The 12,940-nt window shown below is 47.8% G+C and overlaps 2 protein-coding genes across 4 annotated transcripts in view; one reads left to right on the top strand and one right to left on the bottom strand.

The window, feature by feature from the left end:
- Positions 1-12,940, top strand: part of LOC119160735 (chorion peroxidase) — a 1,158,638-nt gene that overhangs the window by 892,824 nt on the left and 252,874 nt on the right. The window lies entirely within an intron of this gene.
- On the bottom strand, positions 10,915-12,090 carry LOC142777093 (uncharacterized). The gene is made up of 2 exons (XM_075881391.1): positions 12,012-12,090; positions 10,915-11,492 (listed from the first exon to the last, which is right to left on the bottom strand). The coding sequence occupies exons 1-2, from the start codon at positions 12,088-12,090 to the stop codon at positions 10,915-10,917; spliced, it is 657 nt and encodes a 218-aa protein (XP_075737506.1).

The following is a 12,940-nucleotide window of genomic DNA, read 5'->3' as shown; positions in this document are numbered from 1 at the left end:
TGTTTTACCAAATAAAAAATTACAACAGAGTCACCTTGCATAGCATTATTTCCCAAGTTACGTGGGATCTGCGTCTTTTTTGTGTAGGGGGGGCAGTAGCGGATGGCAAAATGTATGCCACGAAATGATCTTCATTTGGTATTGCAAAGCGCCAGTACTCTGAAAGCAATCGAGTAGTTCCTATACAATAAAGCGTTACGTAAAACACACTTCAAAAGTGTAAGAAAATAATAGTTGGCTTCTTGCGGCTCGGCCTCCTGAAAGATTCGCAGCGCTTGCAGAGCGCAAGGATTGAACGCAAATGCACCCACTCGTACAGCAGCGCACCATTCGAGCGCTGCCGGCAGACATTAGCTGTGGGGCCATCTCCTAGCCCGCACTCAGCACACTAGGCAGTATATTATCAGACACTGTGGCTGTGTTCCAATTCTTAGACAGCACGAGAAAGTCTACGGAGACTGCTTAGAAGACAGCACCGAGCCCATGCTCTCCGAGAATTGGAACACTTCTGGACAGCTTTACGCGACTATGCGCCGCCTCACGTCGAGAAGAAAAAGCTAAAATAAACAAACGTAAGAATAGTTATTTTTTAGCTTATTTCATGTTGAAATCAAAAACAAACGTTACTCAAAAGAGCGTCTGGGAAAGCGTCTGTTTGTGTGCAGACGACCATTCCGCCGAGATTTATTCTATCTGAGCGATTCACTGAGCCGCCATATTGTTTATACATCAAAGTAGCCTGCATCGTATTTGTCTACGATGCGATCTTTTCGGAGCTGACTATTTAGCTGAAGATGGACGCCATCCATTAAGCTGTCTATTTAGCCGTCTACAGTGAGTGTTGGAACACACCCTGTAGTGACGGTTCCCGTCAAACTGGTCGACAGCACACCATCTACATGTTTAGTGGTTCGTATCAGACACGGCACGGCAGCAATACTCTGTGTCTGCCACTGGCGGCGTGGGTGAAGCAGAACATTCAGAACTAGCGGAGCGAAAGCTGAGAGGTGGAGGCACTGCGATCGTAAAGTGTGTTTCAACATTCCCGTTTCCGTGCTTTGGCGTTGAAGGCACGTGCAGCCCCACTGTACCTTGAGTCACAAGGCAGACCACAGCGCAGTAATAAAGTGGCTCTAGAGTACCGCCGTCGTGGTACGCCACGCATGCCCATCAAGAGGTGATGATTGGAATGAAGATGCGGCCCCGGGCCACCCCGTGAGAGCGCGTGAAAATTGCCCGACCACCACTGCTGTTAAAAGCGAACGTTTTGTCTCACGGCCACTCATACCTGTTTTGTGAAGCGAACAGACACGAATGTGCAACAGTGAACCACGTTTATTGGGAGCGAGGCTTTTTATAGCCTCTGAAGGGTATGCGCACACAACGTGCGCAGTGGCAGAGACATGTACAAATGACGATGCATCAGCCTTCTTTCCCCCTTAAGGCTGGTAGCGATCCGGCGGGCGTCGGTTTCTGGTGAACCTGCGTAACATGGTTTCGCCAGGATCGAACTCTTTATTGCCATCAGATTGCGCGCCGCTGGCGTCATTTCCAACCTGGTTATCATGCGTATTTGGTCGACTGTCTGTGTCTGGCGCACCTGGGCTCTGGGGTTCTCTTGAGGTCAGTGGTGCACCAGTTTCGCCAGCTTCCGTCTGCGGTGCCTCAACCCCGGGCTCTTGCTTGACTTCTGCTTCACCGGCAGCGAGTCCCGTGCTGTCGGTTTCTCTTCCTCTCAACTAGTCATAATGCAGGCGATGATGTTCGCCGTCTGCGGCCTTGATGGTTACCATGCGGTGGCCTTCGGGGGTCTGTACGACGCCAGCCTTCCACCTGGCTCCTGTCCCGTAGTTCCTGTACCAAACAGTCTCCAACTTGGCGAGTGGTTCCGGGGTGCTCCGTATCTGCGTGAGAAAATGGCCGACATGACACGATGTTATCCAACTTGCATCGAGGCTCAAAAACCAGCAGCATGAACGCTGGCGTTTTCCCGCTGGGCAGAGAGGTGCGGCGATACTGTAACAGAATTTGGTCTAATCGGCCTTGCAGTGTGCCTCTAGCGTTCTTGCGCAGTCCCAGTTTAATCGTTCGCACTGCCCTCTCTGCTAAACCGTTGGACTGCGGATGATAAGGCGCGGTGCAAAAGTGGCGAATTCTGTTTTCATTCATGAACGACTGAAACTGCGCGCTAGTGAACTGTGGCCCGTTATTGGAAACCACGGTTCGGGGCAGGCCAAACCTACTAAACATTGATTGTAAGGCTTCAATAGTCCGTCCCGCGCTGGCTATCTTCACTGGGCTCACCTCTATCCACTTCGTGTGCGAATCAACCGCGATGAGCAAAATATGTCCGTCAACCGGGCCGGCATAGTCTACGTGCACCCTTGACCACTTTTCCTTGGTTTCTGGCCATGGAACAGGCTCCTTAGCAGGTGGCATGCTGCTACACTGTACACATACAGGGCAAGTGTTTACCACACGTTCAATGTCCCGATCCAGCCCAGGATACCAAAATGTGGAGCGCGCCAACTTCTTCATCGACGTCATCCCTTGACGAGTCTCGTGCAGCATGCGTAGTACGGAATTCCGGCCGGCGACCGGAATCATCGCTCGGTGGCCCCAGTAGACAATGTTATTACTGCACACAAGTTCGTGTTTTTTGAAAAAGAATGAAGGTAAGTCTGGTTTTGATCTCGGTAGTTTCCTAGGCCAGCCGTCGCGAATATAGACAGCGACTTGCTTGAGGGTGCTATCTGCTTTTGTCGCCCGGGCCAAATCACTAGACGACATCAGGGTGGTGTCTAGTTGCTCAGCAAAAAGTACGTACTCACGGGCGTCGTTATTGATGGACTCCATGGTACTGGCATCGTGCTGGTAGCTTGCCTGAAGGCGGCTCAGGGCATCAGCTACCGGAAGGGTTTTTCCTGCCTTGTACTCGATCGTGTACGTGTAGCCGCTGAGTAATAAAGACCAACGTTGGATCCATGCCGCTGCCAGAGCAGGTGCGGGCTTGTCCGGGCTGAGCAGTCGCAGAAGTGGCTTGTGATCTGTAATTAGCGTGAAAGTATTACCCAGTAGATACTCACGAAATTTGGTCACCACAAAGACAACTGCCAGCGCTTCACGCTCAATTTGTGCGTAATTCCGCTCTGCTGCAGTCAGAGCGCGCGACCGAAATCCAAGTGGCTTCGCTTCTCCGTTGACCCGGTGGTATAAAACAGCCCCGATGCCGTAAGACGACGCGTCCGTTTCTAACACGAGGGGCTTTTGCGGATCGTAGCGCGTGAGGAACTTGGCGCCTTTGACGAGGCGTTTCGTTGCTTCGAAAGCGGCTTCTTGTCTTGCTCCCCACTGCCAACGGGCGTTTTTCTTTAACAGTTCATACAACGGTGCGAGAACAGTGGACAAGTTGCCAAGGAATGCATGGTAATACGTCACAAAGCCGATGAATGACCGCAGCTCTGCCACACATGTGGGCCTGGGCATTCCTGATACTGCTTCTGATAATGTTCCCCGCTTTCGGCAAAAGGCCATCTGCGCATATGCGGTGCCCAAGATACTCAACTTCTTTCTTCCGTATTTTGCATTTGCTTGGGTGAAGCTTCACACCGTAGTCCCGTAACCTCTGGAAGACTTCGCGCAATTTTTCGCATTTGTCTTGCTTCTCTGCCACAACCACGTCATCCAAGTAAACTTGAACACCCGGCATTCCTTGAAGGATGGCTTCCATGCGTCTCTGGAAAATTGCTGGGGCGGACGCTACCCCGAAAGGGAGCCGGTTGAAGCAAAATAGTCCTTTTTGCATGTTAACGACTAGAAGCTGCTTTGCGTTCTCATCAAGAGGTAGCTGACTGTAAGCGTTCTTTAGATCGATTGTAGAGAACACTTCGCCTCCACTTAAGCTAGCAAAGATGTCTTGAATTTCGGGCAACGGATATTTTTCCGTGTGGCAAGCAGCGTTGACTGTTACTTTGAAGTCACCGGAAAGTCGTATGGACCCATTTTTTTTTACTACCGGAACAAGAGGCGTTGCCCAGTCAGCGCAACCAACTGGTGTCAAGATTCCTGTCTGAACGAGACGATCTATCTCTTGGCTAACGGCTTCTCTCATCCCGTAAGGCACGGCACGTGCCTTAAAGAAACGAGGTACGACACCTTTGCGCAAGCGCAACTCAACGGGTGGCCCTTTGATTAAACCTAGCTCTTCCGAGAACAAGTCCTGAATCTCGTCTAACAACTGCTGCACTTGTAAATCGTCCTTAGTAGAGGATGGCTTACCGGGAGCAGCCTTCATTCCAACGGCGAGAACCTGACTTCCGTGCTGTTTGAGGGCTTTGATGACGTCCCGCCCACACAGATCCGGTCCAGAGCACCCCAGCACCACCAAGGTAGTGTCCAGTGTGGTCCCGCCGTACGTCACCGAGATATTGAGTTGACCCTTGACGGGAAGTTGACCAAGGAAACAAATCAGTTGCAAGGTAGTCTTCTGGAGCCGAGGCCAAAGGTGACGGTATTTGGTGTAGGTAGGCCATGTGATGATTGTCACGGGGGAACAGGTGTCTACTTGCATTCGGAGGGCCACGCCATCCCATTTCATGGTGCGATAAATTGGCTGGACCATGTTCACCGATGCCACTTGCAAGTTGAGCAGAAATTGTTCGTAGTCGTCATTATCAGATTATCAGACCACTGACTTTCACAGTGGAATACTTTGTTTTGTCGGGACTGGTGCTGCTGGCACACACGGGCTAGGTGTCATTGCCTCTTACAAGTGAAGCATTTAACAGAACGGAACTTGCATTTTTCCGCTATATGACCACTTTTGCCGCAGCATGGGCACGTCCCTTCGTGCCGCCAGTCTTCCCTGCTCGCCGACTCTCGTAGTGACGGATGCCTAGTTGGTTGGCGTCTGTGCTTCATCGTCATAGCGTGCACATTGTCCGTGTTTTGCGCGCTGGCCATGTGGTCCACGTTTGCCGCTGTCATCTCTGCTGCACGCGCTGCCTCTTCCGCCTCGCTCAGCGTGAGTTCCGCTTTTGCCAACAGCTGCCGACGAACACTAGCGTGGCGCAGGCCACAAACAATGCGGTCCCTTAGCATCCTGTCGAGGGCGCTACCGAAATTACACCTGCTTGCAATCTTTCGTATTTCCACGAGAAATTCATTTACCGACTCTTCTGCAAGCTGCTTCCTTGTGAAGAACTTGTACGATTCTGCGATTTCGTTGCACGCCGGAGCAAATCGCTCACCCAGGAACTTCACAGCGTCTTCGTATTTCAGGTCCTGTATCTTCGCCGGCACGCATCGTGCAGCCAATAAATCCACTGTCTTTGTGCTCAACGCCGTGACCAAAATTGCCCTGCGTTTCTTCTCGTCCGTGACGTCGTGAACCTCGAAGTATGCTTCCAAGCGTAGCCGGTAAGCTTCCCAGTTGTCCGCCTCCTCATCGAAACCCGGTGGGCCCGCGTGCGCAGCCATGGTCGCAGCGCGACCAACGGTTCGACCGCCTCGTCACCACTGAAGCGAACAGACACGAATGTACAACAGTGAACCACGTTTATTGGGAGCGAGGCTTTTTATAGCCTCCGAAGGGTATGCGCACACAACGTGCGCAGTCGCAGTGACAAGTGCAAATGACGATGCATCATTTTGCTGGCTTGATATACATCAAAATTGGTATACGCGAAGCGTGACCACATATGACGGACACGAATGACAGCTGGTGATATGAAAATAATGATGTGCGTGTCACGACTGTCATTCCACGCTTGTTGGTGCTCCGATTACAGTTTCGCTAGCTTCTTATGCACGAAAAGTATTATTCCATCACATCACCGCACGACCGATATAAAGGAGAGCTGCTAACATGAATATTAGGTCTTGCACGCCATATATGGTATGACGTACATGCCACGCTAACGCCTGGCTCGTGGCCATTTCGATAGTTTGGCTTACACTAAAATTTTTATTGCACTACGTGACCGTATGAAGCTGCTCGCAGTCCGCTTGCATTGCATCGATCCGCACAGTTTGTCGGATTTATCGAAATCCGTAATAATTTATTTTGTTGTGACCCGGCAACAAGAACGTGCCGCGCGCCCGAGGGTTCAGTGTTTATATATTAGCACGCGAATATCATCATCATCATCATCATCATCATTATCATCATCATCATCATCATCATCATCAGCCCGACTACGTCCACTGCAGGATAAAGGCCTCTCTTATGTTCTGCCAGTTAACCCGGTCCTGTGTTTGCTGCTGCCAATTTATACCCGCAAACTTCTTAATCTCATCTGCCCACTTAACCTTCTGTCTCCCCCAAACCGCTTGCCTTCTCTGGGAATACAGTTAGTTTCCCTTAACGACTAGCGGTTATCCTGTCTACGCGCTACATGCCCGGCCCATGTCCATTTCTTCTTCTTGATTTCAGCTATGATATCCTTAACCACCGTTTGTTCCCTAATCCACTCTGCTCTCTTCTTGTCTCGTAAGGTTACACCTACCATCTTTCTTTCCATGGCTTACTGCGTCGTCCTCAATTTAAGGTGAGCCCTCTTTTAAGTCTCCAGGTTTATGCTCCGTAGCTAAGTACCGGCAAGATACAGCTGTTATATACCTTTCTTTTGAGGGATAGTGGCAACCTACCTGTCATATTTGAGAGTGCTTGCCAAATGTGCTCTACCCCATTCTTATTCTTCTAGTTGCTTCAATCTCGTGGTTCGGCTCCGCGGTTATTACCTGCGCTAAGTAGACATAGTCTTACCTATCTCGAAGCGCTGCTCTTTCCCGAGGTTGTTGTACATTACTTTCGTTTTCTGATGATTCATTTTAAGACCAACCTTTCTGCTCTCCTTGTCTAACTTTGTAATCATGAGTTCAAATTTGTCCCCTGAGTTACTCAGCAATGCAATGTCATCAGAAAAGCGCAGGTTACTAAGGTACTCTTCATTAACTCTTATCCCTAACTGTTCCCATTCTACGCTTCTGTAAACGTCCTGTAAGCATGCGGTAAATAGCATTGGGGAGATTGTGTCCCCCTGCCTTACACTCTTCTTGATTGGTATTCTGTTGCTTTCTTTATGAAGCACTATGGTAGCAGTTGATACCCTGTAGATTTCTTCCGGAATGTTTATATATACTTCATCGACGCCCTGATCCCGCAGTGTCTGCATGACGGCTGATATTTCTACGCACGCGAATATATATATATATATATATATATATATATATATATATATATATATATATATATATATATATCAGACAATATTGCCAAGGATTGCATAGCGGAAGTTATTAGAACAAATGTACAGTAAATAAGAAGAAAAAAGTGGGTGAAAAAATAACCAGCCGTGAGCAGGAATTGAACCTACGACCTTCCAATAACGCGTTCGATGCTCTAACCACTGAGCTATAACAGCAGCATTCCCCCGACGCACTTTTTTGGGTTTACATGTGAATTGAAACGGGGATGGATGGATGTGGCTGTACCCTTTAGATCGGGTGGCAGCTAACGCCACCTAGCCGTAATACTTAGTGAACTAACCATTAGATTTATCTTTTTTTCCTTTAAATAGAGAGTTTGAGGATTCGTACTTTGCAGTGAAGCGTTTAATTTTCACTCGTGCTTTGACTTTAGCCACCAATCAGATAACCTCCTTCGAGTTAAGTCTACCCGCTTAAAGTCTATTTTGCCCCCCTGTCCCTAAACCCAAGTGCTTTGAAAAACTCTGCCCCATCATCCTGCACTATAGGTTGAAGCCCTTTACAGAACATTATCAAGTGTTCGGCAGTTTCTTCTTGCTCTCCACACGCACTGCATACTGTGTCTACCCCTTCGCATTTGGCCCGAATTGTCTTGGTTCGCAATACTCTCATCCTGGCCTCAAACAATAGAGAACTACCCGGAGTATTATAATAAATCCTTTTCTTGGCAATTTCCTGCCTAAAAGTTCGATATACCTCTAGTGCGAACTTCTTAATTATGCCGATTCTCCACATGTCGGTCTCAGCTTCCTTCACCTTCTTCTTAACTGATAATTCTTTTTGGTTTGGCCCCCTGCTGTTTTCCAAGTATTTACCAGTCAATTTTGTGGTTCGCTTCCGCCATTTTGTATCGACATTCATCTAAATGTAGCTGAACACCTTCCTAGCCCACCGCTCCGCCCCCATTTCTCTCAATCGTTTCTCAAATTTTATTTTGCTGCTAGCTTCTCTGCCCTGAAATGATGTCCATCCCATATCACCTTGTACTCTCTGATTTGGTGTATTCCCGTGAGTTCTTAAAGCAAGCCTACCTATTCCACGTTGATTAATTTGTAATCTTGCATGAACTTCTGATCTCATGCATAAGACCGCATTGCTGAACGTCAGCCCAGGAACCATGACTCCTTTGCATATTCCTGTCACATCATACCAATTGTAATTCCACAGTGCCCTATTTTTCATCATTGCTGCATTCCTGTTACCTTCAGTCGTCCCGTATATCTCGTGTTCTATTAAGTACTCGGTCCTAATGCCTATTCATACGCCCAGATATTTCTATTTATCTGTTATCTCTAGCGTGACCTCCTGTATTCTAAGCTCACTACCTTCATTGCCAGTAAGAATTATGATTGCTGATTTTTTCTTACTGAATCTGAAATCTAACCTATCTTCCTCATTACCGCAGATGTCCATCAATCTCTGCAAATCTTTCTTGTTGTCGGCCAATAGCACTATATCATCTGCGTACTATAATGCTGGTAGTGTCTGATCAATAAGTTTTTTTGTTTGACTAAAGACAGGCTGAAGCCCAGCCCACTTCCCTCTAATTTCGCCTCTAATCCTTGTAGGTACATCATGAATAATAAGGGTGACAGGGGGCGCCCCTGCCTAAGCCCCCGTTTTACCTCTGCAGGCTTGGATACCTGTTTTCACACTTTATACCTACCTTGTTATCTTTATAGATACCCTTTAAAAGATTTGTGGCTACATATTTCCCACCCAGTGTGTCTAGTATTCCCCACAAGTCCTCTTGAACCACGCTATCGTACGCTCCCTTGATATCCAAAAATGCTAGCCACAGGAGCCCGAGTTCTTTTTCTGCTATTTCGATGCACTTCCTCAGTGATAAAAGATTGTCTTCCAACCCCCTGTGTTTCCCAAACCCATTCTGCAGTTCCCCAAGCACCCCCTGATCATCTATCCATGCCTGCAGTCTTTTCTTTATAATCTGCATCGCCAGCCTGTAGACCACTGATGTCACTGTTATAAGACGGTAGTTGTTTTTGTCATTTTTGCTCCCTTTCCTTTAAAAATTATGCTCATCCTGCTAAGTTTCCATTCATCAGGGACTTCACAATCGATTATTGTTCTGCTCACTGCCTCTCTCAAAGTCTGTTTAGACTTCGGACCTAATGTCTTTATCAGCATAAATGGAATGCCATCTGGGCCTGTTGATGTACTACTTTGAACATCTTATCAGCCCTTTTCCACTCTCGTTGTGAAAATGGAGTCATTGTGCGACTTGATTTATCGCTGTTTATTGTGGTGCATACGGCACTTCTTTGTTGAAATTTTTCTGTGACCCTTGTTCTTATTTATTCAATAGCTTTCTCCCCTTCTAGCCTGGCACCTTGAGCTGTAGTTATAAACATCTGCTCTAGGCTCGTCTCATTTCTTAGGGAGTTTAGATGGTTCCGAAATTTCGCAGCTGCCTTTTCATCTTTTTATGTACTTCTGCCAGCCACTGAGCTCCTTTTCTTCCAATCTTTTCATTGATCAGAGGGCACTCATACCTTGTACAGCTTAAAATGATGTCCCATTTTCTTTCAACATCACCTGTCGGTTCACCCCGTTGCTTAGCATGTCTGCGTTCCCTAGAGGCTTCCTGGCGTTTTGCTATGGCTCTCTTAACTTTCTCAGCCCACCATCTCTTGGGCTTGTGTCTTCTTTTCCGGGATGACTTGTCACGTGTCTTAGCAAGCTCTAGCTCAAACAGTCTAATAATATTTGTGTATGTCCATACTGTTTTATTATCCTCAGGGATTACTTTCTCAATTTTTGAGTGTCTATTTCGATTTGCCTTTCTTAGTAAAAATTTTCCTGTAGTTGCTCATCTTGTATCCTTCCATCTTTGACTGCTTTTTCATAATTTACCTTAATACGTTTGTGATCACTACTCAGACTTCTGAAGCCACCTTGGTCTATGTGCATTCTCTTGAGCTTATCATACATCCTATGTGACATCAATGCGTTATCTATCATCGACTGCAGCCTTCCTACCTCCCATCCTATTTGCCCTTCACACTTTTCGGTACTGTTGCAAATGATCAAATCATGCCTTTCACACATATCTAGGATCATTTCACCTGTTGAGTCAGTATACCTATCAATATCTTCTGTGCGCATTCATATCTCCTAGTATAATTATCTCGCACTCTTCTCCTAATTCCTGAATGTTCTTCGATGTACACTCCACCATTGCCTGGTTTTCCTCTCTGGCCTTTGCTCCCGTCCACAAGTACACCAAACCAAGGAGCGTCATGTGCCCAGCTACTTTTTCTCTTAACCATAAATGTTCCGTGCATCCCTGCTGGACTCTTTGCCAACCCATGCTCTTATGTATAAATGCACCGATGTCACCCCCCTTTTTGCTGCCTTCTGTTCTATTTCAATATTCTCATACGTAGTCCGGATGGAAGGGTGGTTGCTCTATGTCCCGAAGATGTGTCTCCACAACCTCTTATACCATCAGCTCCTCCTGCCTCAACTGCTCTTCTATCTCTTCCCACTTTAACCTATTCCTGCCACCTTGCATGTTTATATAGCCTACGTCTGACTTAGCTTGGCCCTAGTGCTTACGTCGATTTCTTCTCCCACGGACTTCGTGTGGCTTGAATATTTGTGCCCCTTTAGGTCCGTCTTTGGCTACACTGTTGGCCTCAGGGATCTGAGTCCCCCTAAAAAAGCTATGGCTTGGCGACCCATTCTGTTACCGACCCTCCTGCCCATCGCACTACTGTTGTGAGTGCCATCCTGTGCAAAGGGACGAGCGCCGGGCTCGTACACGTCTTGGTTAACTTCCATTACGCTGCATCCGAGTTGCTGGCTCAAACCCTTGATTACACAATTGGCCTGCACTACCTTCCTTTCAATCCCACGAGGCTGCCCCCAGACCTCTAGGACTGTGCATATGGTCACATGCACATTCCCAGAGGCTTCTCGGAGCTTACGCATCCCATCCTCTAACTTTCTCTGAAGATTCTGATCCTTGCCCTTCAACACATTATTGAGCCCAGCATAAATAATGACTAGAATTTCGCCCTCCATACTGTTTTCTACAACCTCCTGAGCTTTGGCCAGCGCATCCACAATGCTCTTCCCTGACTGTGCCTCTACCCTGACTCTCCCATCTTCCTTCACTGTCTTGAAGACGCCATCCCTAACCCTGGCCACGTTAGAGTCTCCCACCATTAGGATCCTTCTACGCTCCAATCGCTGGCTTCCTGTTTACGATGGCACCCCTGTTTGCTTCACCTGTTTCTCTCTCTGCCGTCTGTCCTGTGTGTCTGCCCTGCTTGAAGACTGCTGCGCCACCGAGCTGTATGTTCTCGGAGCGTCCGTGCTGTGGCCCGACACTGCGGCCCTTTGACCTCCCTTTTCGCCTGTTCCTTTCCGCCTGTCGCCTTCTCCGCTACTCACGCCTTCCGTCTCACACCACTCGGCGCCGGGGTAAAGCGCCATTAGCTCCTTTACCCACTGCTCTAGCTCGGTCCGCCCTTCCCGTTCTTTTCAAAGGTCGCCCTTCATTTGCTCTAATAGGCTGGCGGTAGCTTCCTCCCACTCACGTGACGCTCCGAGCTGTTTTTGGAGTTCTATTCTTTGCTCCCGTTCCGCCCTAAGCTTCCCCTAAAGCCCCTTGATGCTAGCCTCCATATGCTGCACGGCCGCCTTCAGTGCCTCGCACAGCCTGCACATGAAACTCGCCTTGTGCGCGTCGGCCAAACTCGTGAATTCTGTCTCACCTAAGTAGCACCAGCGCTTGCATTCTTCGCACTGCATCAGCTCACTTTCACTTGTGGTTTTCCTAGCCTCCTTAGCCATCGCCCGCTCGACCATCGAACCGAGTGCCCGACAGCCCTAAGTTCAACCCTAATCGCGCTTTCCAGTTGCCTCTGTTAACTCTCCTCTCTCAACAACTGTTTTAAGCTGCCGCCTACAGCGCACATACGCATTTAACTTCGCTAGTAGCCTCTCACTAGGTCCTCATCGTGCTTGGCTCTAGCTCTTTAACAACTAACTGGGCGCCCTGGCCTTCTTCAAAACAGCCACCTAGCCCGTTCACGTGGTCAGCGTCACTACAACGTTGCCCATGTCCCACACCTACAGTACTCGCAACGCTAATTATTGATTAGGAAAAAATAATAATGGTGTTTACAAACAGAAAGAAATGAAGAGAAACTTATCTCTCGTTGCGTGCTGCTTCTGCACAAAACAACCTTGCACAACCTTGCACAACCTTGCACCTTACAACGTGGGAGTGACAGCCAGCGCCATCTGTAGCCAAGCAACGAGTGTGGAACACCATTTTATAAGCCTGTGTGGCATCACGTACCACGTCAACTTATTACGAGCGGGCAGCTGATCAATAGTTCCTCGTATACAACCTAATGACACCAAGTCTGGCAGTACGAGACCCTCGTTAATGAATAAGGGAAAGAAGTGCATAGCTGAGGGCTCGTTTTTCCTTGGCATTGTTGTCTGTTAGATCTCATTAGTATTGTGTCAAAACACGCAAAAACGAGCCCTCAGCTATACACTTCTTTTCCTTATATATATATATATATATATATATATATATATATATATATATAAAATAAGGGAAAGAAGTGTATACCTAAGGGCTCGTTTTTCCGTGTTTTTAACACAATAATAATGAGATATAACAGACAGT

This window comes from Rhipicephalus microplus, chromosome X, assembly GCF_043290135.1.
Source record: "Rhipicephalus microplus isolate Deutch F79 chromosome X, USDA_Rmic, whole genome shotgun sequence".
NCBI classification, from domain to species: domain Eukaryota; kingdom Metazoa; phylum Arthropoda; class Arachnida; order Ixodida; family Ixodidae; genus Rhipicephalus; species Rhipicephalus microplus.
The sequence above is the reverse complement of the archived record's forward strand: the minus strand, read 5'-3'. Positions and strand labels throughout refer to the sequence as shown.

Bases quoted from the DNA above. Each gene is read 5' to 3' on its own strand.
- LOC142777093 (XM_075881391.1), bottom strand. From the start codon at position 12,090: ATGGCTAAGGAGGCTAGGAAAACCACAAGTGAAAGTGAGCTGATGCAG. The intron at 11,493-12,011 runs GTGAGACAGAAT...CATCGTAAACAG, and splicing joins CAAGCGCTGGTGCTACTTAG to GAAGCCAGCGATTGGAGCGT.